General features: G+C 53.2%; 3 protein-coding genes across 5 annotated transcripts in view; 1 reads left to right on the top strand and 2 right to left on the bottom strand.

The window, feature by feature from the left end:
- Positions 1-24,668, bottom strand: part of LOC118225953 (tripartite motif-containing protein 16-like) — a 972,804-nt gene that overhangs the window by 455,663 nt on the left and 492,473 nt on the right. The window lies entirely within an intron of this gene.
- The window catches only part of LOC118225964 (tripartite motif-containing protein 16-like), an 890,716-nt gene that overhangs the window by 826,563 nt on the left and 39,485 nt on the right, over positions 1-24,668 (top strand). The gene's annotated exons all lie outside the window — the stretch shown is intronic.
- On the bottom strand, positions 44-23,725 carry cc2d2a (coiled-coil and C2 domain containing 2A). 3 transcript variants are annotated; one of them, XM_035415055.1, is made up of 40 exons: positions 23,591-23,725; positions 23,208-23,289; positions 22,729-22,810; positions 21,845-21,901; positions 20,807-20,887; positions 20,061-20,211; positions 19,818-19,909; positions 19,567-19,659; positions 19,112-19,213; positions 18,672-18,890; positions 18,367-18,511; positions 18,003-18,139; positions 17,048-17,179; positions 16,406-16,615; positions 15,785-15,891; positions 15,422-15,562; positions 14,143-14,299; positions 13,759-14,012; positions 12,804-12,981; positions 12,330-12,483; positions 11,297-11,444; positions 10,724-10,862; positions 10,323-10,526; positions 9,640-9,732; positions 9,236-9,327; positions 6,801-6,968; positions 5,337-5,442; positions 4,994-5,103; positions 4,434-4,530; positions 4,131-4,229; positions 3,571-3,747; positions 3,209-3,223; positions 2,837-3,040; positions 2,538-2,627; positions 2,219-2,332; positions 1,776-1,910; positions 1,069-1,191; positions 889-947; positions 540-717; positions 44-385 (listed from the first exon to the last, which is right to left on the bottom strand). In XM_035415055.1, exons 2-40 carry the CDS (start codon positions 23,219-23,221, stop codon positions 182-184), a joined length of 5,061 nt encoding a protein of 1,686 aa, XP_035270946.1. In that variant the 5' UTR covers positions 23,222-23,289; positions 23,591-23,725; the 3' UTR covers positions 44-181. The 3 variants fall into 3 exon arrangements, with proteins under 3 accessions (XP_035270946.1, XP_035270948.1, XP_035270947.1); XM_035415057.1 differs by lacking the exon at positions 21,845-21,901; XM_035415056.1 differs by lacking the exon at positions 3,209-3,223 and having other exon boundaries at positions 45-385.

Genomic DNA, 24,668 nt, shown 5'->3' with positions numbered 1-24,668 from the left:
TGCTGGAGGATGAGGGCCCTGGTCCTGGAGGATGAGGCCCTGGTCCTGGAGGATGAGGGCCCTGGTCCTGGAGGATGAGGCCCTGGTCCTGGAGGGTGAGGGCCCTGGTCCTAGAGGATGAGGCCCTGGTCCTGGAGGGTGAGGGCCCTGGTGCTGGAAAGCGCGGCAGGTGGAGGGGATGCTATCGGCTGCGGATCAGGGAGGCCAGGTACACCCAGACGGACAGCACGTTGTTGGGGTACGGGTGCACGTACGCGGCCAGGGCGAACTCCACGTTGGAGGCGTCGGTGCCGGGCGCCCCGGCGCAGTGCACCCCCGTGCTGTACACCGCCTCCACCAGCGGCCCCATCTCAGAGAAGGGCTGGTGCAGCGGGAACCCAGAGAGCTGTCCGGAACACAGCGGAGGAGGTGAGCGGGACCTCCCACCTGCAGCTCATCCCCACGTTCACTCTAATCTCCCAGCATGCTCTGCAGCCCCAGGGCTGATACTCACCCTGTAATCTCCCAGCATGCTCTGCAGCTCCAGGGCTGATACTCACCCTGTAATCTCCCAGCATGCTCTGCAGCTCCAGGCGGTGCTCCTCTCCCAGGTGGCGGCCGGCACTCAGCTCCAGCGTGGGCAGGAAGTGGCGCAGGGTGGAGGTGCAGTAGCGGTTCCAGCGCGTGGGCTGGCGGGGGCGCCACTCCATCATCTTCTCTCTCAGAATCTTCTCAATCCTGGGGGGGGTGGGGGCGGGCGGAAGGGGTGGGCGGGGTGAGGTGGGGCAGGGCGGAGTGTGAGTGGAAAGGAGCCGGAGAATGTGTGTGTGTGTGTGTGTATGTGCCTGTGCGTGCAAGTGTGCGTGTGTGTGTAAGTGCGCATGTGTGTGCGTAAGTCTCATCACTTGCCTGTCCTGCAGTTCCACAGCAGCTGTTTTGTCAGTGCGTCGATACACCAGCTGGTCCGGCTTCCAGGAGATACAGGGAGGGGAAAACAGATCCCAGTCAGTAAGGGTCAGCCTCAGGTGCAACGAGGGCAGTGATGTGGTCTTAAGGGATCAGCCTCAGGTGTGTGAGATGGGCACTCACCTGGACACTGGACAGCCCAGGGTCTGAGAAAGCTCGTGAGAAAAAGGGCTTCCAAAACTTGGATTTACTGACGTCAAAACTCATTCTCATGGGGGCGTCGTGCACCTGTGTGTTAAACCACACCTGGGGGAGGGGGAGAAAAAGCTTAGCAGCAGCATGCATCCACAGCCATTCACACAGCAGCCATTTTACACACCAGCTAACAGCTGTACCCCAACGATGGCTTTGAACCTGCAACCACCTGATTATTAGCCCAGTGAACTGCAGGTGCTGCTGTTGGCCTCTGGGGGTGCTGATGTGAAGGAAATTGAACACAGAGTCTCAGGCACACAGCAGGAGGAGCAAACATCGTTGAACATTTCCCAACACGGAAATAAAATCGATTTGAACTAGTCTGTGGAATAAACAGCCCTCTCGGCTGGAACATGTAAGATAGGCCTGCACGGTTCTGGAAGCTCACACCTGTGACAGGTGAGGGTTCGTGCAGGTTCATGTGGAGAAGCAGGTGTTGCGTTAGCTGAACAGGCAGTCCGCTCGGCGCTCAGCGATGAGAGTTCACGCGCTGCGGGCCCTTTGAGAGCCTTCACAACAGGGCGTGGTCCAGGACGGCCAGCTCCCCGCGCACACCTTGGACAGGTGTGACCGAGGGTGAGACCCACCCCAGCCGTGACGGAAGCGGGCTTTAGCGTAGCCGTGGCAACACTCACGTTCTCTGCGCTGACGAGGCAGCCGACGGCCTGCAGGGGGCAGAAGGTGTCGTACTGGCCGTAGCACTGCCCGCTGCTGGGGTTCCAGATGACCAAGCGGCTCTGCTGACAGGTCAGTACGTACGCTGTGGGGCCCTGGAGGGGGCAGGGGAAACCAGCCTGAGGCTGCAGTGTGTGTGTGTGTGTGTATTTCTGGAGAAGAGAAGCCTGAGAAACACACACACACACACTCACACACACACGCACTTTCACACACACTCACACACACACACTCGCACACGCACTCTCACACACACACACACACACACGCACACGCATACACACACACACACACACACACACACACACACTCGCACACGCACACGCACTCTCACACACACACACACACACACGCACACGCATACACACACACACATGTGGTGTTACACAGACGCCAGTCTCACCTCAGGAATGGCGGTGCCAATGATTAGCCACGCCTTCTTTCCCATCGCCAGGAAGTAATTGCACAGCAACACAGCATGCTCCTCCTCATCTCCTGCCAGCAGCGACAGGAACTGCTGCAGATCCCCCCACACACACAGCAGGGTGGTGAGTGTGCGTGTGTGTGTGTGTGTGTGTGTGTGAGTGTGTGAGTGTGAGTGTGCGTGTGTGTGTGTGTGTGTGTGTGTGTGAGAGTGAGTGTGTGTGTGTGTGTGTGAGTGAAAGAGCATCAGCACGGGGTTCTTTTGCCCTTTGACCTCTGAGTGAGGCCTGGGCACTTACATCACAGGTGCTCCACAGATCACAGATTCCTGAGAAGGACACGCTGTCCGGCAGGGATGGGATCAGAGACACATAGTGAGCCACCAGCTCCTGAGAGAGAGAGAGGGAGGGAGGAGGGGGAGAGAGGGGGTGGGGGAGGAGGGAAGGAGAGGGAAGAGGAGGGAGGTGGAGGTAGAGAGGAGAGAGAGAGAGAGATTCACTCTCCTGTGATCAGACAGAGATCATGTGACTGCAGGCTGAGACTGCGTGATAATGTGACTGCAGGGACGGAGGGATCATGTGACCGCACGCTGGCGCACCATGGCCTCCTGGGGGCTGTTGGGAAAGGCGTCCAGCAGCTCCTGGGGGGGGTTGAGGGGGCGGATGTAGCGCGTGATGAAGACGGTCTTGCCGCTGAGGTCGATGACGGTGGTGAGGCAGGGCCGGCCCGGGAAACGCAGCGCCGCGTCCTTCTCAAAGCCGTCCGCCATCGCCAGCAGCTTCTCCTCCTCCTGAGAGTCAAACTGCGGGGAGGCCAGGGGTCAGGGGTCAGAGGCCAGGGGTCAGGGGCCAGGGGTCAAGTCTGGCACAGTCTACTGACCACAGATGTGCTTTACTAGGCGTTTAACTAGACCAGATCCCTTTCGCAGTATTTACGGTAAACACATTTGTATGCCCAAGTAAGCATTTACCTTCATTTCCTTCATCTAAACAGGAAGTAGGAAACAGGAAGCAGAGAGAAGAAAGAAGAAACACAGAGGAACAAACGGAAGTTATACCGCTACAAACATAAACCACAGAAACATTTCCAGCGCCGATCATGTGAAATATTTAAAACGAGATAACTATAATCAGCAGCATGTGCGATAATCCTCCAGCATTGGAGAAATAAGTAAGACAGATGGAGAGATGGATAAAGTTGGGGAGAGAAAGAGCAGAGAAGACAGGACGAAGGCAGACAGGTACGGTCCAGCTGGCTGAAAGAGAGGTAGAAGGAGTAAAGATGGACGGACAGGCATGTGGGTGGGGCCAAGTTGGGCACGGTGGGGCTGACCTTCTCCCGGATGGTCTCCCCAGGAATGAGTTGCGGCTGGATGGTGATGAAGAGGGTGAGGAAGGGTCCTTCGTTGAGGGAGTGCACGGAATCGTACCCCCCCTCGCTGGCCAGGCTGCGCTCCTTACTGTATCCCAGCAGCACCGGCGGCGTGTGCACCTTAAAGGTTCCGTCAATCTATAACAGCCAATCACAGCATCAGCACACCGCATACCAGCCAATCACAGCATCAGCACACAGTGAACAAGTGAGTGATTGTGAGTGAAGTGGTGAATGAGTGAGTGAAGTGGTGAATGAGTGAGTGATTGTGACTGAGTGAAGTGGTGAATGAGTGAGTGATTGTGAGTGAGTGAAGTGGTGAGTGAGTGAGTGATTGTGAGTGAAGTGGTGAATGAGTGAGTGATTGTGAGTGAAGTGGTGAATGAGTGAGTGAGTGAAGTGGTGAATGAGTGAGTGATTGTGAGTGAGTGAAGTGGTGAGTGGGTGAGTGATTGTGAGTGAGTGAAGTGGTGAATGGGTGAGTGATTGTGAGTGAGTGAAGTGGTGAATGAGTGGTTTACCCTGGACTGCAGGTATATGGTGGTGAAAGGAATCTTCACAGAGCCCAGCCAGTGCTTCTCAATGCGAGTGTGAACAGCGCTCCCTCTCTCCCGGTCATCCTGCACAAACATCAGACACCTCAGTCTCCACCTGCACCACCTTAACAATTCACCTGTCACCTCCACCTGCACCACCTTAACAATTCACCTGTCACCTCCACCTGCACCACCTTAACAATTCACCTGTCACCTCCACCTACACCACCTTAACAATTCACCTGGCACCTACACCTGCACCACCCCAATGATCCACCTGCCACTCACCTCCACCACGTCGTACACCACCTGGTCGAAGATGTTGATGAAGACCTCATCCCTCACAGACTGCAGACTGGACGTGCTGTAATCCCCATTGGGTGCACTGCGGGGGCGGAGTCAGGGCTCAGCCACAGCCAATAAAACACTGCCATACATACAGTACTCAGCCACAGCCAATGAAACACATGCACACATATGGTCCATTGCTGGTTGGATCAGGGCTGATCCAGGATCAGTCTGTGTGAGGCAGACCTGAAGGGCAGGGGATCGGGGCTGATCCAGGATCAGTGTATGAGAGGCAGAGCTGAAGGGCAGGGGATTGAGGCTGATCCAGGGTCAGTGTGTGAGAGGCAGACCTGAAGGGCAGGGGATTGAGGCTGATCCAGGGTCAGTGTGTGAGAGGCAGACCTGAAGGGCAGGGGATTGGGGCTGATCCAGGATCAGTGTGTGAGAGGCAGAGCTGAAGGGCAGGGGATCGGGGCTGATCCAGGATCAGTGTGTGAGAGGCAGAGCTGAAGGGCAGGGGATTGAGGCTGATCCAGGGTCAGTGTGTGTGTGAGGCAGACCTGAAGGGCAGGTCCAGCTCCTCGTTCCAGCAGGGGTTCGGTCCGTCTGCAGCTGTGGTGCGGCGCACTGAGCGCTGGAAAGTCACCTCCACAAAGGGCTGGACCAACACCTGGAGCAGACAGGCACAGGTGTGCTCAGTACCTGTGACTGTGTTCAGTACCTGTTTCAGTGTAAGGCAGTGTGCTCAGTACCTGTGACTGTGTTCAGTACCTGTTTTAGTGTAAGGCAGGTAAAGGTGTGTTCAGCGTTTCAGTGTAGGGCAGATAAAGGTGTGTTCAGTGTTTCAGTGTAGGGCAGGTAAAGGTGTGTTCAGTGTTTCAGTGTAGGGCAGGCATTCTGTACCTGGTTGAGGGGCCAGTCGCTGCTCTGCACGGCACTCTGGGAAGTCTGTCCTGCAGCAAACGGCTCTGCAAAGGACCGGGCCGATCTGGATCCCACTGAGGCTTTACTGGAGACACACAAGCAGGTGAGCACGGACAGGTGAGTACACACAGGTGAGCACGGACAGGTGAGTACACACAGGTGAGCACGGACAGGTGAGTACACACAGGTGAGCATGGACAGGTGAGTACACAGGTGAGCACCGGTGTGGGTGGGGGTGTGGTGAACAGGTGGGTGTGTGGTACCTAGTGTGTGGTGTACAGGTGAGGGTGTGGTACCTGGTGTGTGGTGTACAGGTGGGGGTGTGGTACCTGGTGTGCGGTGTACGGGTGAGGGTGTGGTACCTGGTGTGTGGTGTACAGGTGAGGGTGTGGTACCTGGTGTGTGGTGTACGGGTGAGGGTGTTGTACCTGGTGTGTGGCGTACAGGTGAGGGTGCTGTACCTGGTGTGTGGTGTACGGGTGGGGGTGTGGTGTACAGATGAGGGTGCGGTACCTGGTGTGTGGTGTACGGGTGGGAGTGTGGTGTACGGGTGAGGGTGCGGTACCTGGTGTGTGGTGTACGGGTGAGGGTGTGGTACCTGGTGTGTGGTGTACGGGTGGGAGTGTGGTGTACAGGTGAGGGTGCGGTACCTGGTGTGCGGTGTACGGGTGGGGGTGTGGTGTACGGGTGAGGGTGCGGTACCTGGTGTGCGGTGTACGGGTGGGGGTGTGGTGTACAGGTGAGGGTGCGGTACCTGGTGTGTGGTGTACAGGTGAGGGTGCGGTACCCGGTGTGTGGTGTACGGGTGGGGGTGTGGTGTACAGGTGAGGGTGCGGTACCTGGTGTGTGGTGTACAGGTGAGGGTGCGGTGCCCGGTGTGTGGTGTACAGGTGAGGGTGCGGTACCCGGTGTGTGGTGTACGGGTGAGGGTGCGGTGCCCGGTGTGTGGTGTACGGGTGAGGGTGCGGTACCTGGTGTGTGGTGTACAGGTGAGGGTGCGGTACCTGGTGTGTGGTGTACGGGTGAGGGTGCGGTACACGGGTGAGGGTGCGGTACCCGGTGTGCGGTGTACGGGTGAGGGTGCGGTACCTGGTGTGTGGTGTACGGGTGAGGGTGCGGTGCCCGGTGTGCGGTGTACGGTTTTCGGGTGGGGGTGTGGTGTACGGGTGAGGGTGTGGTGTACGGGTGAGGGTGCGGTACCTGGTGTGCGGTGTACGGGTGAGGGTGCGGTACCTGGTGTGTGGTGTACGGGTGAGGGTGCGGTACCTGGTGTGCGGTGTACGGGTGAGGGTGCGGTATCCGGTGTGCGGTGTACGGGTGAGGGTGCGGTACCTGGTGTACGGGTGGGGGTGCGGTACCTGGTGTGCGGTGTACAGGTGGGGGTGTGGTGTACAGGTGAGGGTGCGGTGCCCGGTGTGTGGTGTACGGGTGAGGGTGCGGTACCTGGTGTGCGGTTTGCGGGTGGGGATGTCGTAAGCTCTGATGATGTTCACCAGCAGGCGGATGTGGCCGTCGGTCAGGTTCTGGGCCGTCACCTTCTTCCTCTCCTTCCTCTGCGGCTTCAGAGGCCGCTTGGGTTCCGCCAGTTTGAACAGGTTCAGCCCCAAAACGCTGGCGGCCAATCAGAGGGGAGAGTGAGGGCAGGTCACACTATACTAGTGCCCTAAACCACACACACTATACTAGTGCCGTAAACTAAACACACTATACTAGTGCCCTAAACTACACACACACACACACACACACTATACTAGTGCCCTAAACTACACACACACACACACACACACTATACTAGTGCCCTAAACTAAACACACTATACTAGTTCCCTAAACCACACACACACACACACACACACACACACACAATACTAGTGCCCTAAACCACACACACACACACTATACTAGTGCCCTAAACTAAACACACTATACTAGTGCCCTAAACTACACACACACTGTTAGTGCCCTAAACGACACACACTATACTAGTGCCCTAAACTACACACACACACTATAGTAGTGCCCTAAACCAAACACACAATACTAGTGTCCTAAACCAAACACACACTGTTAGGGCCCTAAACCACACACACTATACTAGTGCCCTAAACCACACACACACTATACTAGTGCCCTAAACCACACACACACTATACTAGTGTCCTAAACCAAACACACACTATACTAGTGCCCTAAACCACACACACTGTTAGTGCCCTAAACCACACACACGGTTAGTGACCCAAACCACACACACTATGTTAGTACCATAAAGGACGGTAGATTTGTTATGTTCATGTTATATAATGTGATGTTTAGTGTTTTTTCTAGTATATATTTACTGTGTTTTTTTTAATTGAGGTTGAGGCAATTTTCCTGCCTTCACTGCAAAGCAGATCAATACCAGATGGGGAGGTTTTAAAGAGTGGCATATTAGTGGCGTCCATTACTGAGCAGAATGAAGCTTCTCTTGCAGTAGCTCCAGCATTGTATTTTCAGGACCAGCGACAGCTCGCGAGTCGCTGGCGTGAGCCGCTGTCACACAAACACCGACACTATGCCGACGCTCAGCGCTCAGCGTCCGCGATAACGAGCGGCACGGGGGAATCACAGACCGCTACTGACACAGCAGTTCTGCACGCACGCTGACACGCGCTGCGTTATCGCCGACACAATCACAGACAGCAACAAGCACAGCACAGCACAGCACAGCACAGGCTAAAGGCACACAATAAATGAGCGGCGTGGATAAAGGCCACAGGCTGGACCTAGAGGCGGAGCATGCGGAAGAGAGAGGCGGAGCTTGTAGAAGGGAGAGGCGGAGCATGCGGAAGGGAGAGGCAGAGCATGCAGAAGAGAGAGGCAGAGCATGCGGAACAGAGAGGCGGAGCATGAGGAAGGCAGAGGCGGAGCATGAGGAACAGAGAGGCGGAGCATGTGGAACAGAGAGGCGGAGCATGCGGAAGGGAGAGGCGGAGCATGCGGAAGGGAGAGGCGGAGCATGAGGAACAGAGAGGCGGAGCATGTGGAACAGAGAGGCGGAGCATGCGGAAGGGAGAGGCGGAGCATGCAGAAGGGAGAGACGGAGCATGAGGAACAGAGAGGCGGAGCATGAGGAACAGAGGCGGAGCATGCGGAAGGGAGAGGCGGAGCATGTAGAAGGGAGAGGCGGAGCATGTAGAACGTACCCAGAGCCTGCACCACTACACATACAAGGCAAAGCAAAACCAGGAAATGCAAAATAAGAAGGAAAATGAACATGAGACAGAAAACTGAATAAAAAAATGTTCAAGATTTCACAAAAAAAGGTGTAAGGAAGCAACATGCAAATATACATTCATATATCTATATCATGAATAAATAGATATGACATGAATAACCACATTAGTAGTACAGGGAAGATCAAAATAAGTGTTTAAGGTAAAAAAAAAGGTAAAAGTTAATTATGTACACCAAATAACCAGAAAAGCATGCTAAACACACCAGTAGTGTTTCCTAAGGGATCAGCTCCACTCCGCAGACCTCAGTAAGGCACCGTGTTAAAATAACAATCCCATTTTCAGCCAGGCCTCAGTAAGGCACCGTGTTAAAATAACAATCCCATCTTCAGCCAGACCTCAGTAAGGCACCGTGTTAAAATAACGATCCCATTTTCAGCCAGGCCTCAGTAAGGCACCGTGTTAAAATGACAATCCCATCTTCAGCCAGGCCTCAGTAAGGCACCGTGTTAAAATAACAATCCCATTTTCAGCCAGGCCTCAGTAAGGCACCGTGTTAAAATGACAATCCCATGAACGGGTGAAGCTGAGCACAGCGGCGAGGGCGGAGCAGAAAGGGAGCGTGCGGCTAAGTTAAACGGGTTTAGCGGTTTCTGGGCGTTACCCGATGCTGGGAACCTCTTCCTCTTGGACCAGATCAGAAAGGAGGAAGTGATGTTTGGAGATGAGGAAACGGTTAACAACCGACTCTCGCACCTGAGAGAGGGAGGGAGAAACGATAGAGAAGTGAAGATTGAGGAAAAAGAGGGATAGAGTGAGAGAGAGAGAGAGTCAGTTGCAGCTTTGAGGAATTACAGAGGAATCTTCACAACTAATTTCCTCCTTCCCAAGTTTAGCCATAAAGGATAGAGCTGAGTTTACATTTTAAACAGTCACAGCCTTTGACTTATAAGCATAACACATTACTATAATGGCATAACATAATATTAAAGCGCTGCTGATCTCAGTTGATCTCTAAGGATGAATAGCCTAACAGGAGAGCAGGCAGGTGTGGGGACTGTCTCTCACCTTCTGCAGGTATTTGGCCACCAGGGCCCGGTGGGCGTCCAGGTGATCCTTAGTATCGATGATCTCTCCCTCCCGCAGTCTCTTCTCATAGTCCTGTCAGAGTTCGCCAGGAAACAGGGCATCTCAATCCACTGACCGCCCCTCTCAAACCACCAATCAGCCTTCTCAATCCACTGACCGCCCCTCTCAAACCACCAATCAGCCTTCTCAATCCACTGACCGCCCCTCTCAAACCACCAATCAGCCTTCTCAATCCACTGACCGCCCCTCTCAAACCACCAATCAGCCTTCTCAATCCACTGACCGCCCCTCTCAAACCACCAATCAGCCTTCTCAGACCACTGACCGGTCTCTCAAACCACCAATCAGCCCCCAAACCATCGCCCGGCCCTCAAACCAGGAACCGACCCACTGAAACTAGCAAACAACCTCTCAAAACACAAACTAACTGGCCCTGTCAAATCGTGGCTCTTACCACCACCTCAGCCTCACCTGGAAAAAACCTCCCTTACCTTCAATCTCAATCTCCCATAAGCCTATTCTAGTCTCACCTGGAACACCTTGTCGAAGACCTCTCCCACCACAGCTCTCTCTCTCTCTCACCTGGAACACCTTGTCGGAGACCTCTCTCTCTCTCTCTCTCTCTCACCTGGAACACCTTGTCGGAGACCTCTCTCTCTCACCTGGAACACCTTGTCGGAGACCTCTCGCTCCACGGCGGGTACGCCCTTGTAGTTGCGGAACTCGGCCACCTCCTGGCTCCTCAGGCTCAGCAGGTGGAACCTCCTGGAGCGCTGCAGCTCCTCGGAGGAGACGAAGTTAAACTCCTCCTGCAGCTGCTCCAGCCGGAAATACGCCGGCACCTGCAGCTCTCCGCTACCGGCCACCTGGAGAGGAGGAGGAGGAGGAGGAGGGAGGGAGGGAGGAAGAGAGACCGCAACTGAATAACTGCTTTCTCAAAGTACTGAATCTCTCATATACAGCAGCACACTCTAAGGGTAGACACTGTAGTCTCATAAACTGTGGTAGTGGGTACTGTAGTCTCCCATTTTCTCAGAGGGCCGTGGGTAATGTAGTTTCTCACCGTGAGAAGCTGCATGAGTGCAGCGTTATTTGGGTCATTGGGATCCAGCCGAGACTCTGCTGCCCACTTCCCCAGCTTCCTCATGTCATTCAGCCCCGACGCCCCGATGCAGGCAATAGCGTCCACCCGTTTCAGAGCGCTAACGAAAAGAGACACCCGTCAGCATCCTAAACCCCGAAACAGGGTACCTGTCAGCATCCTAAACCCCGAAACATGGTGCCCATCAGCACCCTAAACCCCAAAACAGGGTACTAGTCAGCATCCTAAACCCCAAAACATGGTACCAGTCAGCATCCTAAACCCCAAAACATGGTACCCGTCAGCATCCCAAACCCCAAAACAGGGTACCAGTCAGCATCCTAAACCCCAAAACAGGGTACCTGTCAGCATCCTAAACCCCGAAACATGGTGCCCATCAGCACCCTAAACCCCAAAACTTACTTCAGTCACAGTCATGAATTCCATGTTTACATACACATAAATTAATTTTACACAGGAATTGCATGTGTGTGTGTGAGTGCTACTGTGTGCCTGTGTGTGTTTTGGAGAGGGGTGAGGACAGGTGTGCTTTACCTGTGCATGCCTGCAGACGGCTGGGAGATGGGCGGGGCCAGGGGGACCTGGTCTTCCCCTACTGCCCAGGACACACAGCAGGCCAGCTTCCCAGAGGTCAGCAGGGTGAGCCGGTTACTGCCGTCCGCCTCGAAGGAGAAGGGCACACCTGAGCAGGTGAGGAGCACAGGGAGCACAGGGAGGACAGGTTACTGAGTGCTTGAGTTACTGAGTGAATGAGTAACCAAGAGTGTGTAGCATATAGTGTACAGGCTGTACCACTCCTCACTCCCTCATGGTTAAACACACTGTGCTGGTGTGTAGTGTATAGTGTGTGCAGTGTATAGTGTATAGTGTGCAGTGTGTAGTGTATAGTGCGCAGTGCATAGTGTGTAGTGTGTAGTGTACAGGCCGTACCACTCCCCACTCCCTCGTGGTTAAACACACTGCGCTGGTGTGTAGTGTATAGTGTGTGCAGTGTATAGTGTGTAGTGTGTAGTGTATATTGTGCAGTGTGTAGTGTACAGTGTATAGTGTGTAGTGTGTAGTGCACAGTGTGTAGTGCGTAGTGTATAGTGTGCAGTGTGTAGTGTATAGTGTGCAGTGTGTAGTGTATAGTGTGCAGTGTGTAGTGTACAGGCCGTACCACTCCCCACTCCCTCGTGGTTAAACACACTGCGCTGGTGTGTAGTGTATAGTGTACAGTGTATAGTGTGTAGTGCACAGTGTGTAGTGTGTAGCGCGTAGTGTATAGTGTGCAGTGTGTAGTGCGTAGTGTATAGTGTGCAGTGTGTAGTGTATAGTGTGTAGTGTACAGGCCGTACCACTCCCCACTCCCTCGTGGTTAAACACACTGCGCTGGTGTGTAGTGTATAGTGCGTAGTGTATAGTGTGCAGTGTATAGTGTATAGTGTGTAGTGTACAGGCCGTACCACTCCCCACTCCCTCGTGGTTAAACACACTGCGCTGGTGTGTAGTGTATAGTGTGTAGTGCGTAGTGTATAGTGTGCAGTGTGTAGTGTATAGTGTATAGTGTGTAGTGTACAGGCCGTACCACTCCCCACTCCCTCGTGGTTAAACACACTGCGCTGGTTGCTACTGAACTCCAGCTCCTCAGTGGGGGCGCTGCCAGTCAGGACCGTGGGCTCAGGGAGGGGCACAAACACCTCGGCCAGCAGGGAGGGGGACGACCCCGTCGCCTCAAACACCTGGAGGCACACAACTCTCATCACGTGTGCACTCATGTGTGTTCTTACCTGTGCGCTCACACACCTGTCCTCACTTGCACACTCACACACCTGTCCTCACCTGTATACTCACACACCCATCCTAACCCATGCACACATACCTGTCTTCACCTACAGGCCAGATATCAAAAGCTAATTTGCAAGATGCTAATGTGATGTCTACAAAACAAGTTCAATTGAATTCATAACATGAACACCATAAATGACAACCAAAGGCTCATTTTAAAACCACATTATATGCAAATGAAATGCCACCCAACAGGCAGGTTTGGCTGGTGCACCTGTATCCGGATGCTCTCGGGCCAGTTGACGATTTTGAGGTTGAATATCTGGCCGAAGTGGACCCTGAACTCCGGGGCGAGGGTGCGACTGTCCGTCCGAGACACCTCTTTGTCATTGTACAAAATCCTGGCGAAGAGAGAACGTCTGGCCACGTCTTCCCTCCTGGCGAACTCCCCCCTGCCAGACAGAGCGCGCACGGCTTCAGCTGCCGAACACTTCACCGATTTCACCTGCGTCTAACCTGGCAGCTCGTCCGAGAACTCGTCTGAATGACTACACCTTCTCCAGCACCTGCATGTGTCTCCAGCACTCACCTGGGACAGAGCTGATTGGGCGTGGCACTCACCTGGGGCAGAGCTGATTGGGCGTGGCACTCACCTGGGGCAGAGCTGATTGGGTGTGGTACTCACCGGGGGCAGAGCTGATTGGGCGTGGGACTCACCGGGGGCAGAGCTGGCTGGACGTGGGACTCACCGGGGGCAGAGCTGGCTGGGCGTGGGACTCACCGGGGGCAGAGCTGATTGGGTGTGGGACTCACCTGGGGCAGAGCTGGTTGGGCGTGGGACTCACCGGGGGCAGAGCTGATTGGGTGTGGGACTCACCGGGGGCAGAGCTGGCTGGACGTGGTACTCACCGGGGGCAGAGCTGATTGGGTGTGGGACTCACCGGGGGCAGAGCTGGTTGGGCGTGGGACTCACCGGGGGCAGAGCTGGTTGGGCGTGGGACTCACCGGGGGCAGAGCTGGTTGGGCGTGGGACTCACCGGGGGCAGAGCTGATTGGGCGTGGGACTCACCGGGGGCAGAGCTGGCTGGACGTGGTACTCACCGGGGGCAGAGCTGGTTGGGTGTGGGACTCACCGGGGGCAGAGCTGGCTGGACGTGGTACTCACCGGGGGCAGAGCTGGTTGGGCGTGGGACTCACCGGGGGCAGAGCTGATTGGGTGTGGGACTCACCGGGGGCAGAGCTGATTGGGCGTGGTGCTGCCGGACGTGGTGAGTTCCGGTAGCAGGACGGGCTCTCCTGGTTTCCTGCGGATTCGGGAGGCTTTCTCCCGCACCTCCTGCTCCACAGCTCCTGGGTCCTGCCTCTCAGGGGGGGCCGGCTTCGCAGGCTCCTCCTCCAGCTCCTCCTCTTCTTCCTCATCCTCCTCTTCCTCCTCCTCCTCATCCTCTTTCCTCTTCTTCCCCTTCTTCTTCTTTCTGGCTTTCTGGAGGCAGGAAGCCAAATTCGGTCAGTGAGAGCAAACCTGTATGAGTGTGTGTGTGTGTGCGTGCGTGTGTGTGTGTATGTGAGCGTGTGTGTGTATGTGTAAGTGTGTGTGTGTGTACAGGACCCACCTGTCTCCTCCTCCAGGTCTTCCACACCTCCAGCTGTCTCCTGTACTCCTGTACCTGCCTCTCGTACTCCTCCTCACACTCCTCCTGCAGCTCCGCCACCTCCACCTGGATCTCCTCCTCATACCTCCGCTCATCCTCCGCCCTCTGCACCTCCTCCCTGGGACACAACGTCAACAGCACCTGCCCCATCAGCCCTACCTCCCTGAGTGCATGAGCATACAGCACACCTGCACAGGTTATATATGAGCATACAGCACACCTGCACAGGTTATATATGAGCATACAGCACACCTGCACAGGTTATATATGAGCATACAGCACACCTGCACAGGTTATATATGAGCATACAGCACACCTGCACAGGTTATATATGAGCATACAGCACACCTGCACAGGTTATATATGAGCATACAGCACACCTGCACAGGTTATATATGAGCATACAGCACACAGTGCATACAGAGTACAGAGTGTATCTGTGCAGGTTATATATGAGTATAGAGTGTACCTGTGCAGGTTATATGTGAGTATAGAGTCAGGTGTAGAGGCAGGTATACAGCATACAAGCGCAGGTATAGGTAACGGTGTGCATAGTGTACTTGTACAGGTAGAGGTTTGAATAGAGCATACCTGTGCAGGTAGAGGTTTGTACAGAGCGTACCTGTGCAGGTAGAGGTTTGTACCGAGCGTACCTGTGCAGGTAGAGGTTTGAATAGAGCGTACCTGTGCAGATAGAGGTTTGTATAGAGTGTACCTGTGCAGGTAGAGGTTCGTACAGAGCATACCTGTGCAGGTAGAGGTTTGTACCGAGCGTACCTGTGCAGGTAGAGGTTTGTAAGAGCGTACCTGTGCAGGTCGAGGTTTGAATAGAGCGTACCTGTGCAGGTAGAGGTTCGTACAGAGCGTACCTGTGCAGGTAGAGGTTTGTACCGAGCGTACCTGTGCAGGTAGAGGTTTGTATAGAGCGTACTTGTGCAGGTAGAGGTTTGTACCGAGCGTACCTGTGCAGGTAGAGGTTTGTACAGAGCGTACCTGTGCAGGTAGAGGTTTGAATAGAGCGTACCTGTGCAGGTAGAGGTTTGTACAGAGCGTACCTGTGCAGGTAGAGGTTTGTACAGGGCGTACCTGTGCAGGTAGAGGTTCGTACAGAGCGTACCTGTGCAGGTAGAGGTTTATACAGAGCGTACCTGTGCAGGTAGAGGTTTGTACAGAGCGTACCTGTGCAGGTAGAGCTTGTACAGAGCGTACCTGTGCAGGTAGAGGTTTGTACAGGGCGTACCTGTGCAGGTAGAGCTTGTAGGGCGTGTTGGTGAATCTCTGGAACTCTCTCAGTGCTTTCATTTCCCTCCAGACCTTCAGGATGCTCTTCAGCAGAGCGCGGTCCTTCTCCTGCTCTGTGTCGCGAAGCTTCCGTGTGCACCTGCGATTACCACGGCAACGGTCACCATAATTACCTGACTACCAGATTTCCTGTTTGTACTCAGTTAGTACAGGGGTGGGCAAGTACCTGATTTCCTGTTTGTGCTAAGTTAGTACAGGGGTGGGCAAGTACCTGATTTCCTGTTTGTACTCAGTTAGTACAGGGGTGGGCAAGTACCTGATTTCCTGTTTGTACTCAGTTAGTACAGGGGTGGGCAGGTACCTGATTTCCTGTTTGTACTGGGATATTCTTTGCTGAGCGGCAGGTGTGAGGCCTTGCCCACTGTGTAGCTCAGTCATCCTGCTCAGGGCGTTCCTCAAACCATCGAGCTGAAACACAGCAAAGCACACCGCAATCAACACTGCGCTAGCCATTATGATCAATAATCATTACTAACATTACTAGCTTCAATCTCTACTGAAGTTTGACTTCATGGCCAAGTCTGCAGTCAGTATCAATGAGCAATGCTAATATTTCTGTAAATTGCCCACGTTGGTGTTAGAACCACAGGGTTCATGCAGCTTTCATCATGTTAATTTTAAGACTTTTTAAAACGTTTTAAATGCCAAATGATAGGAGATTTAAGACCCATTTTGCAACTCAGAATAGAAGTGAAAAACCAGAATTCACCACTGAATACCACTGAAGGTTCTGTAATTACTAATTGACAGTACAAGTAAAAAGACACCAGTTACTTATATTTTGGCCAAATGAGTTGACCTGCGTTTTGGCCAATCGGTGAGCAGGCCGGTGAGGAAGAGCAGGAGGAAGAGCAGGGGGCGTTTACCTTGTCAGTGAGCAGGCCGGTGAGGAAGAGCAGGAGGAAGAGCAGGGGGCGTTTACCTTGTCAGTGAGCAGGCCGGTGAGGTTCTTGTGCTGGCGGGTCAGGTGCTGGTGGTACAGCTGGGTCAGCTGAGCCGCCAGGACGTGCTCGCGGCTGAAGAGCGGGTGGTGGGTGAAGACCAGGCCCGAAACATCGATGTCCAGCTGGTACTCCCCCTCCGGATCCCCCGCACGGGGGCGGTACCTGCCAGCACACCTGGACTTCACAGCCTGGACCGAGAGAACACCACCCATAATCAATCAGTCAGCGCAATCAATCAATCAATCAATCAATCAATCAATCATCCTATTATACCTGGACCGAGAGAACACCACCCATACTCTATCAATCAGCGTAATCAATCAATCAATCAATCAATCAATCAATCATCCTATTATACCTGGACTGAGAGAACGCCACCCATACTCTATCAATCAGCGTAATCAATCAATCAATCAATCAATCAATCATCCTGTTATACCTGGACTGAGAGAACGCCACCCATACTCTATCAGTCAGTCACCGCAATCAATCAATCAATCAATCAATCATCCTATTATACCTGTATCGTTATAATGTACAATCAATACAATTAGTCCCATACTTCCCACACCTAGACATACCTTAGCGGAGGGAATTTGAGGTCCAGATGCCGTTCTTACCTTCCTGTAGATGGTCTGGAGGGCGGGGTCCAGGTCCTGCTCCAGGTTGAAGAGGGGCGGGCGAGTGGAAGACTCTTTGATGGGGTCAGGCAGCGCCAAGACCTGTCCGTCATCTCCAAACCACTTCTTTCCCTGAGCAGGCATGAATAATCAATTCTCGATAACCTGCTCTCCAGAGCAGTGATGGCACATGCCAACATGCTCATTAAAAAGGTACCGGCAGTTCACAGAAAATGCAAACATCTTGGCAAACAAGGGACTGACGAGGGCAAAAGCCAAAGGATAATATTAAATAACCGTTAATCTCAGCAAGCATAGGGTCGTGTGCAAAGTTACGCTGGACAGGCCTGGTCCGGATCTGAGTGCCTGTGAAAGAGGGGATCTGTCTGTAATCACGGTTAGCTTGGCTGTGAGAGAGATCAGTGACTGTGAAAGAGGGGAATGGTAAAATGGACTGCATTTATATAGCACCTTTATCCAAAGCGCTTTACAATTGATGCCTCGCATTCACCAGAGCAATTAGGGGTTAGGTGTCTTGCTCAGGGACACTTCAACACACCCAGGGCGGGGGATTGAACCGGCAACCCTCCAACTGCCAGACAACCGCTCTTACCTCCTGAGCTATGTCACCCCCAACTAGTTGTAATAATGGTTAGTGTGGCTGTGAGAGATATCTGACTGTGAAAGATGAGATATGTTTGTAATTATGCTTAGTGTGGCTGTGAGAGATATCTGACTGTGAAAGATGAGATATGTTTGTAATAATGGTTAGTGTGGCTGTGAGAGATATCAGTGACTGTGAAAGATGAGATATGTTTGTAATAATGGTTAGTGTGGCTGTGAGAGATATCAGTGACTGTGAAAGATGAGACGTGGGCTCCTGGTGGCCAGTGGAGAGCAGAGAGTGGCGTAAATGTTGGCGATGCTTTCGGCAGCGAGGCGGGCGAGCTCGTACCCCGTCCTGCAGGAGGATGCGGTTCTCCAGAATGTTCTGGCTGGAGCGGGACACCACAGGCCGCTCCCCCACGTACAGCCCCTCCTCCTCCAGGTACCGCGGCTGCATGTTCTCTGCAACCTTACAGGAGGCTGGGGCTAGGAGTCCCACACACACACACACACACACACACGCAGATACACACACACACACGCACACATACACACACAGTGAGAGACGGAGAGAGAGAGAGACAGATAGAGAGACAGAGACACAGACAGACACACAGGAGGAGATAGATAGAGACAGACAGACAGACAGACACACAGGAGGAGACAGATAGAGACAGACAGACAGATACAGGGGGAGTAGTTGCGTGGCGTACCTGGTCGCATGCTGGGGGTAAACAGCAGGTCTCTTTCCTGCTGCACACGGCTGCTGTAGCCCTGATACTCCGCCGCCTTCACCTCCAGGAAGTCCTGCGCCGTCTGCGTCACCAGCAACAGGTCCTCCTCCCCGTCCACTTCCACCTGCGGAGCGTCACACACGCCGTTACACAGCGTTACACACACCGCTACACACAGCATTACACACAGCGTTACACACAGCATTACAGCGTTACACACGGCGTACAGCCTCAGTGTGATGAGAACAGAAATATTCACAGTGTGGTAGCAAAAGGTGCCTTACCCTGTCCTCTGTCTCCTCCTCCTCTGCTGGCTCTCTGGCCATCTCTGCCCCATCCTCCTCTTCCTCTCCTGCTCCCTCCTCCTCATCCTCCTCCTCGCCTTCTCTCACCTTCATCCTCCTCTTCCGTCTGCCTTTCACAGGTTCCTCCTGAGGTTCGGGGTCAAAGTTGAAGGTGAAGAAGTTGTATGCTTCCTCGGCCGTGGGTAAGCCCGTCTCCGCCTGCCCAATCAGAAGGACACACTCTGTCAAGATGCACAACTTCCTGACTTTTGAGTTTTGTAGTTTATTAAACAGATACTTCCTGACTACATAATAATTTTACCCTGAAATCAAAGCCATATGCTCTCAGGCAAGATGCATACACAGATATGGAAACACACACACACACTCACATGCACGCACACACACACACACACACACACACACGCACGCACTCCTACCTCAGGCTTCTGCCTCACTCGGAGGGCAGCCTCTTGAAACCTTACTCTTGCAGCCGTGGGCAAACCATCGTCATGGAGATCACTTCCAGCCTTGCCGTCCAGCTGGTGGAGAGAGAGGAACACTGAGCATGCCCAAACTGTCTGGTCATAGTGTCACCCCAGCAACAGAACAAGAACGGGGCTCAGTATACAGGTGAAAGGGGCGGGGCTCAGTATACAGGTGAAGGGGGTGGGGCTGCGCATACAGGCAGAGAGGGCAGGGCTCAGTATACAGGTGAAGGGGGCGTGGCTCAGTATACAGGTGAAAGGGGTGGGGCTCAGTATACAGGTGAAGGGGGCGGGGCTCAGTATACAGGTGAAAGGGGCGGGGCTCAGTATACAGGTGAAGGGGGCGGGGCTCAGTATACAGGTGAAGGGGGCAGGGCTGGCACACAGGCAAAGAGGGCGGGGCTCACCTCTCTGTCAAACCTGGTGAGCGTGTCCCTGTCTCTGAGGGCCTGCAGGCGGCTAGCTGGCTCCAGAGCAGAGTCCTGCTGGAGGCTCTTAGACTGAGGACAGAACGCGACCAGTAAACAGAACAATCTGGAAGGCGGGGACACAGATGTAAGTGTTTTTTAAGGGGGGGCCGTGGCTGAAATGAGTTATGTTTCAGGGAGAGAGGTGTGGTTAGGGACATGGGCATGGTAAGGGCGAGGGGCGTGGTTACCCTAGCCGCCTGTAGCTTCTCCTGCATGCGCTGCCTCATGGAGACCTCTGATTGGCTGGAGCCCAGAGGGGACACAGGCAGGGGGGGCAGGTCTGTGGGGGGAACAGCAGGACAAAAGAGCTCTGTTACCTTGTTACCCCAGATTTAAGCTCAGTTCTAATGTGTGTGTGCTCCAAAACTACGCTGAGCCAACAAGGTTTCTGTTCCCTGGATGGACACGAGGTGAAGCGGGCGACCTCTGACCTCTGGAACTGCGTCCAACGCCGCTGGTAGAGGCCACGGGTTCCGGAGCAGCCCCGCCCTGTCGGACATGCTTTGGCTCTCTGGGCTCCGCCCCCGGCCCCGCCCCCGCCAGCTCCTCCACCAAATCATCTGTGGACACATCTTTCAGCAGCTGCAAGGAGGGAAGCGCATGGCATCGTGGTTAGGAGACTGGGCCTGTAACTGAGAGGTTGCAGGTTTGACTCCCAGGTGCATCACTGTTGCTGTGCCCTGGAGCACGGCGCTTAACCTCAACCACCTCAGCAAATATCCAGCGATAAGAACGGATCGTATGTGAAAGAACGGAAGCGGAGTAAATCACTCTGGATGAGGACTTCTGCTAAGGCTAACAAATAAACAACAGGATGCAACAAAGTAATATCAGGTTGTAATGTAACAATGTGACAAAGTGCAGTCAGATAGCAGTGGAACGGACGTCAGAGGCTGAAGGTGAAGCCTTTCCCAAGCACTGAGCTTGAGCACCAACTTTTTATTTTAAATCTTCACACCAGACCCGGGTTCAAATACTTATTCTGCTGTTAAAATTTCTCTGACTGTTTTAGAAGAAACCTTTTAGGTCAGCAGCAGCTTCAGCTGGAAAGAGACCCAGGAGAGCTTTCTCTCTCTGTTCCCACTGCCTGAAGAGTTAAAGTATTTCATACAGACATTTGACCCAGGCCGACCCAGTTCACCGTGCTGCACTTGTGAGGAAGAGCAGGAATCTTCACCTTCTTCTTCCTCCGCTGCCGCTGGTCCTTCAGGCTCCTCTTCAGACTCTCCACCTGCTCCTCCTCTGCCACCGTCAGCTCCTGGGGCGGGAGAACACGCGTCACTCACGTCACGCCACATCGTACACACACACACCGCACACACGCGTGACCACACACACGCACACCGCACACGCGTGACCACACACTCGCGCATCGCACACGCGTGACCACACACACACGCACCGCACACGCGTGACCACACACACGCGCATCGCACACGCGTGACCGCACACATGAACATCACACACGCGTGACCACACACGCGCACACCGCACACGCGTGACCGCACACATGAACATCGCACACACGTGACCGCACACTGGTCTGCCCCGCTGGATACTCAGCTCCATGTTCCTCACACGGAGACTACAGCCTCTACTGCAGTTCCAATTGGCTTCTGAATATTCATCAGGGAGGCGTGGCCAAGCGCAACGCTGTGGTACCAGATGTTCTGTACTGTAGCACAGCACCAGAACCTCCAGCAGTAACCCTTTGAAGCGTAGGTTTTTTTGGAATGTTTTTTTCAGTGTTCTAGAACCTCGTCGCTTTCAAATGCCGGCAGCGATTGTTGGCGTCAGCAGCAGAATGTTCAGTTAACATCGTTCTAATCACACATTTTGCAACCTCACACCTTAAAGGGTTAGAGAAGCGGAGAGGACAGAGGGAACACAGGAGCTGAGTGATGTCACACTGAGTCTGTGATGTCACAATCAGCTCACTGGAATTACTGTGGCACCAAACGCTGGAGAAGCGCCCCTCCGTGGTCCCTCAGTCTCACAGCAGCACGATACTTCACGCAGAGCCGCACACCGGATTTTAAACAGGCAGACATGCAAGCGGCGAGGGGGGGGGGCTGGAGGGAGACCTGGCAGCATGCTGGCGCAGAGAGGAGGAAGACAACGGCGGGAAGGAGGGAAAGAGGTTCGCGGCGGTCTATCAGGCAGAGATCTACAGCGCGCGGAGCTCAGAACGTTCCAGAACACACAGCACACCGACCTCGCCCGCCAGCCAGGCCTTGTCCTTACTCATCTCCATTTCCGTGGCAACCAGAGCCTGGCAGAACGGAACACATCGGTGAGACCAGGAGACCACGCCCACTTACACTTGCGTGTGCACGTGTGTGTGTGTGTGTGTGTGTGTGTGTCTCTACAGTGTGACCATGTGCACTTGAGTCTGTTAGTGTGTTTGTGTATGTGAAAGTGTGTCTGTCTGTATGAGGGTCTGCAGAGTGTCTGTGTATTTGTGTAGGTCTTTAGTGTGTTTGTGGGTGTAAAGGTCTGCAGAGTGTGTGTGTATTCGTGAGAGATATGAAAGACTCTGCAGTATGTGGGGGTGTGTGTGTGTGCTGGCAGTACAGCACGTCTCTCAGTGCATGCTGGTTCTTGTCTAAAGCAGAACCTTTCCTCCTCTAGCACTGTGCCTCCGATACTAACCAATCACCTTTCGCTCTGTCCCACAGACCACTCCCCCTCCTCCCTCCTTTCCCCAGCTGCAGTGGGAGGAGCCTTCATCTCTAATGCAGGTAGTAAGGTAACAAAAGCAACCAAGCAACCAAGCAACCAAGGGACTGGGCTTGGAAACCAAAAGTCATGGGTTCTAGCTCACTCTTCCGGTGTCCCATTGGCCTGTGACGTTCTTTTGGAAAATCACCCCACTGTTTAAATGCATGAAGTGTACTTGTGGAGATGAGCGTTTTTATGCACCCCACCCCCCAAATAATCCTGTGTCAGCACCCATTAATCTACTTCACAGACAGGAGCCCCACAGACAAATCCACGCGTTATACGCGCCCGGCTATAATCTGATTTGCAAACTCAGTTTAGGGGGGCAGGGGAGTGGGGGGTGCTCGTGGTAACAGAGGAGGTCAATCTCGAGGTTACCTGCGTGTCCACACCGCCTGTGCTCTTTGCCAGAGTGTCGCGCAAGGCGCGTTTCTTCTGTTTGATTTTCTCCCGGAGATCACTGCCGAGGGAGAGAGAGAGAGACGTGTGACCCAGAGAGAGAGCGGGGCGAGTGGGGTGACCCGTGAGAGAGAGACAGAGACAGAGACAGAGAGAGAGGGGCGAGTGGGGTGAGCCGTGTGAGAGAGAGAGAGAGCGGGGCAAGTGGTGTGTGTGTGAGAGAGAGGGGCGAGTGGGGTGAGCCGTGTGAGAGAGAGAGAGAGAGAGAGAGAGAGAGAGAGAGAGCGGGGCGAGTAGGGTGTGTGTGTGTGAGAGAGAGAGGGGCGAGTTATTTATTTGAATCAATCTGGGCCAAATCATGGATTTACTGGAAATATTTTGTTGTTATAGTTGCTTGAATTAAGACTGCCAAGCATCTTATTAAAGTCGGGTATGTTTCTGAAATAGGGAAAAGTTACCTGGAGGACGACATGGTCCCGAATAACGGAACAGGTCACTGCTGAGCTGGTCTATTAAATAATGTTGCATCCGTCCATTGATCTGTGAAAGGTGGTGGGACCATTAGCGAAAACAAGCAAACAACCTTGCTAACGTCAACTAAGTAGCCGTTATGTCACAGCATCACTGCTATGCAAGCCTGCTAACTTTTCATGTTTACCGTTAATCGGCTTTGCTGTTCCTCCTGCCATCTAATGTTACCAGAGGTAAGAAACAGAACAAAGTGGGTGAATAACCCGATACCTTAATTACACAGTACAGGCGCGAAAAGTAGCCAGCTAGACAACAACAACAACAACCCAAAAAGATGCCCTCTGGCATTACAAACTTCAGGGTACATTACCAAGCAAGCTGAGCAACTTTAGCTCTCCAACTGCAGCGCATTTTCCCGGGTGGAATTTAACGATGTCCACAAAGGTATTTTGATTTTAGCGAAATTTCACATCTCTGTGCAGTGGAGGACAATGTTCTCTTTAAAAATAGCTAATATAGTAATCTACGGTCTACGCTTATTACAGCGCTGCCTGGTAACGGGAGAAGCTACCGTTCAACCACACTTGCTCATGGAAAACCTAGCTAGAACAAGGGGTGGCATATCCCAGAGCCGATTGGTCCTTTAATAAAATCCTGGTGACGTTATTAACTACGGTGGCTTGGACGGTATTGCGGTTGCTCCATTCATGCCCAACAGGAGAAGCAGCCAACCCCCATTTCCATTAATGAGTTGAATGGAACTAACCGATATTTTTTTTGGCGTACAGTATTTATTTAAACACGGGCCACTTTCTTCATTGACAAAAGTTGCCTATTTTTGTGTCTTAATGTGGGATAGTGCAGGCAATAAATATACTCGACAAATAACATGTTTAATTAACAAAAATTGTGTTGTATTGTCTGAGACAGGTACAAAATGAATGTCTGAAGCTGTTGAAACTGTGCAGAATTCATTTCGACATTTAAAGCCCTTTACCCTCTCTGCTGGCTGGATTAATATGATTTGGAAGAGCTGGATTTTCCCATTGGTTCATTTCCAGATATTCATTTGTTATGCTCCAAGAGGCCAGCCGTTTACAGTGTGGGAACTGATCCAATGAAACACACACCCTGACACGCACACCCCAAAACACACTCTAAAACTCAAGCTATGCACACATACCATAACACACACATGCAAACACACACACCCTGATACATGCACATAACCCTAACACACACATGCAAGCACACACACCCTGATACATACACATACCATAACACACACATGCAAACACACACACCCTGATACATGCACATAACCCTACCACACACATGCAAGCACACTACATGACACACACACTCTAATGTGCACACTAACACACAAGCGATTAACACATGTAGCCTAGTACACAAGTGTGTGCAAACACACATGCAGACCAATACAA

This window comes from Anguilla anguilla, chromosome 4, assembly GCF_013347855.1.
Source record: "Anguilla anguilla isolate fAngAng1 chromosome 4, fAngAng1.pri, whole genome shotgun sequence".
NCBI lineage: Eukaryota > Metazoa > Chordata > Actinopteri > Anguilliformes > Anguillidae > Anguilla > Anguilla anguilla.
Note: the sequence above shows the minus strand (reverse complement) of the source record. Positions and strands in the feature narration are given on the sequence as shown.

Coding starts and splice junctions, on each gene's coding strand:
- cc2d2a (XM_035415055.1), bottom strand. Junction 15,892..16,405: donor CCGGCCTGCTCACTGACAAG/GTAAACGCCCCC, acceptor GCTGTGTTTCAG/CTCGATGGTTTGAGGAACGC. Junction 12,484..12,803: donor CCGAGAGCATCCGGATACAG/GTGCACCAGCCA, acceptor GTGTGCCTCCAG/GTGTTTGAGGCGACGGGGTC.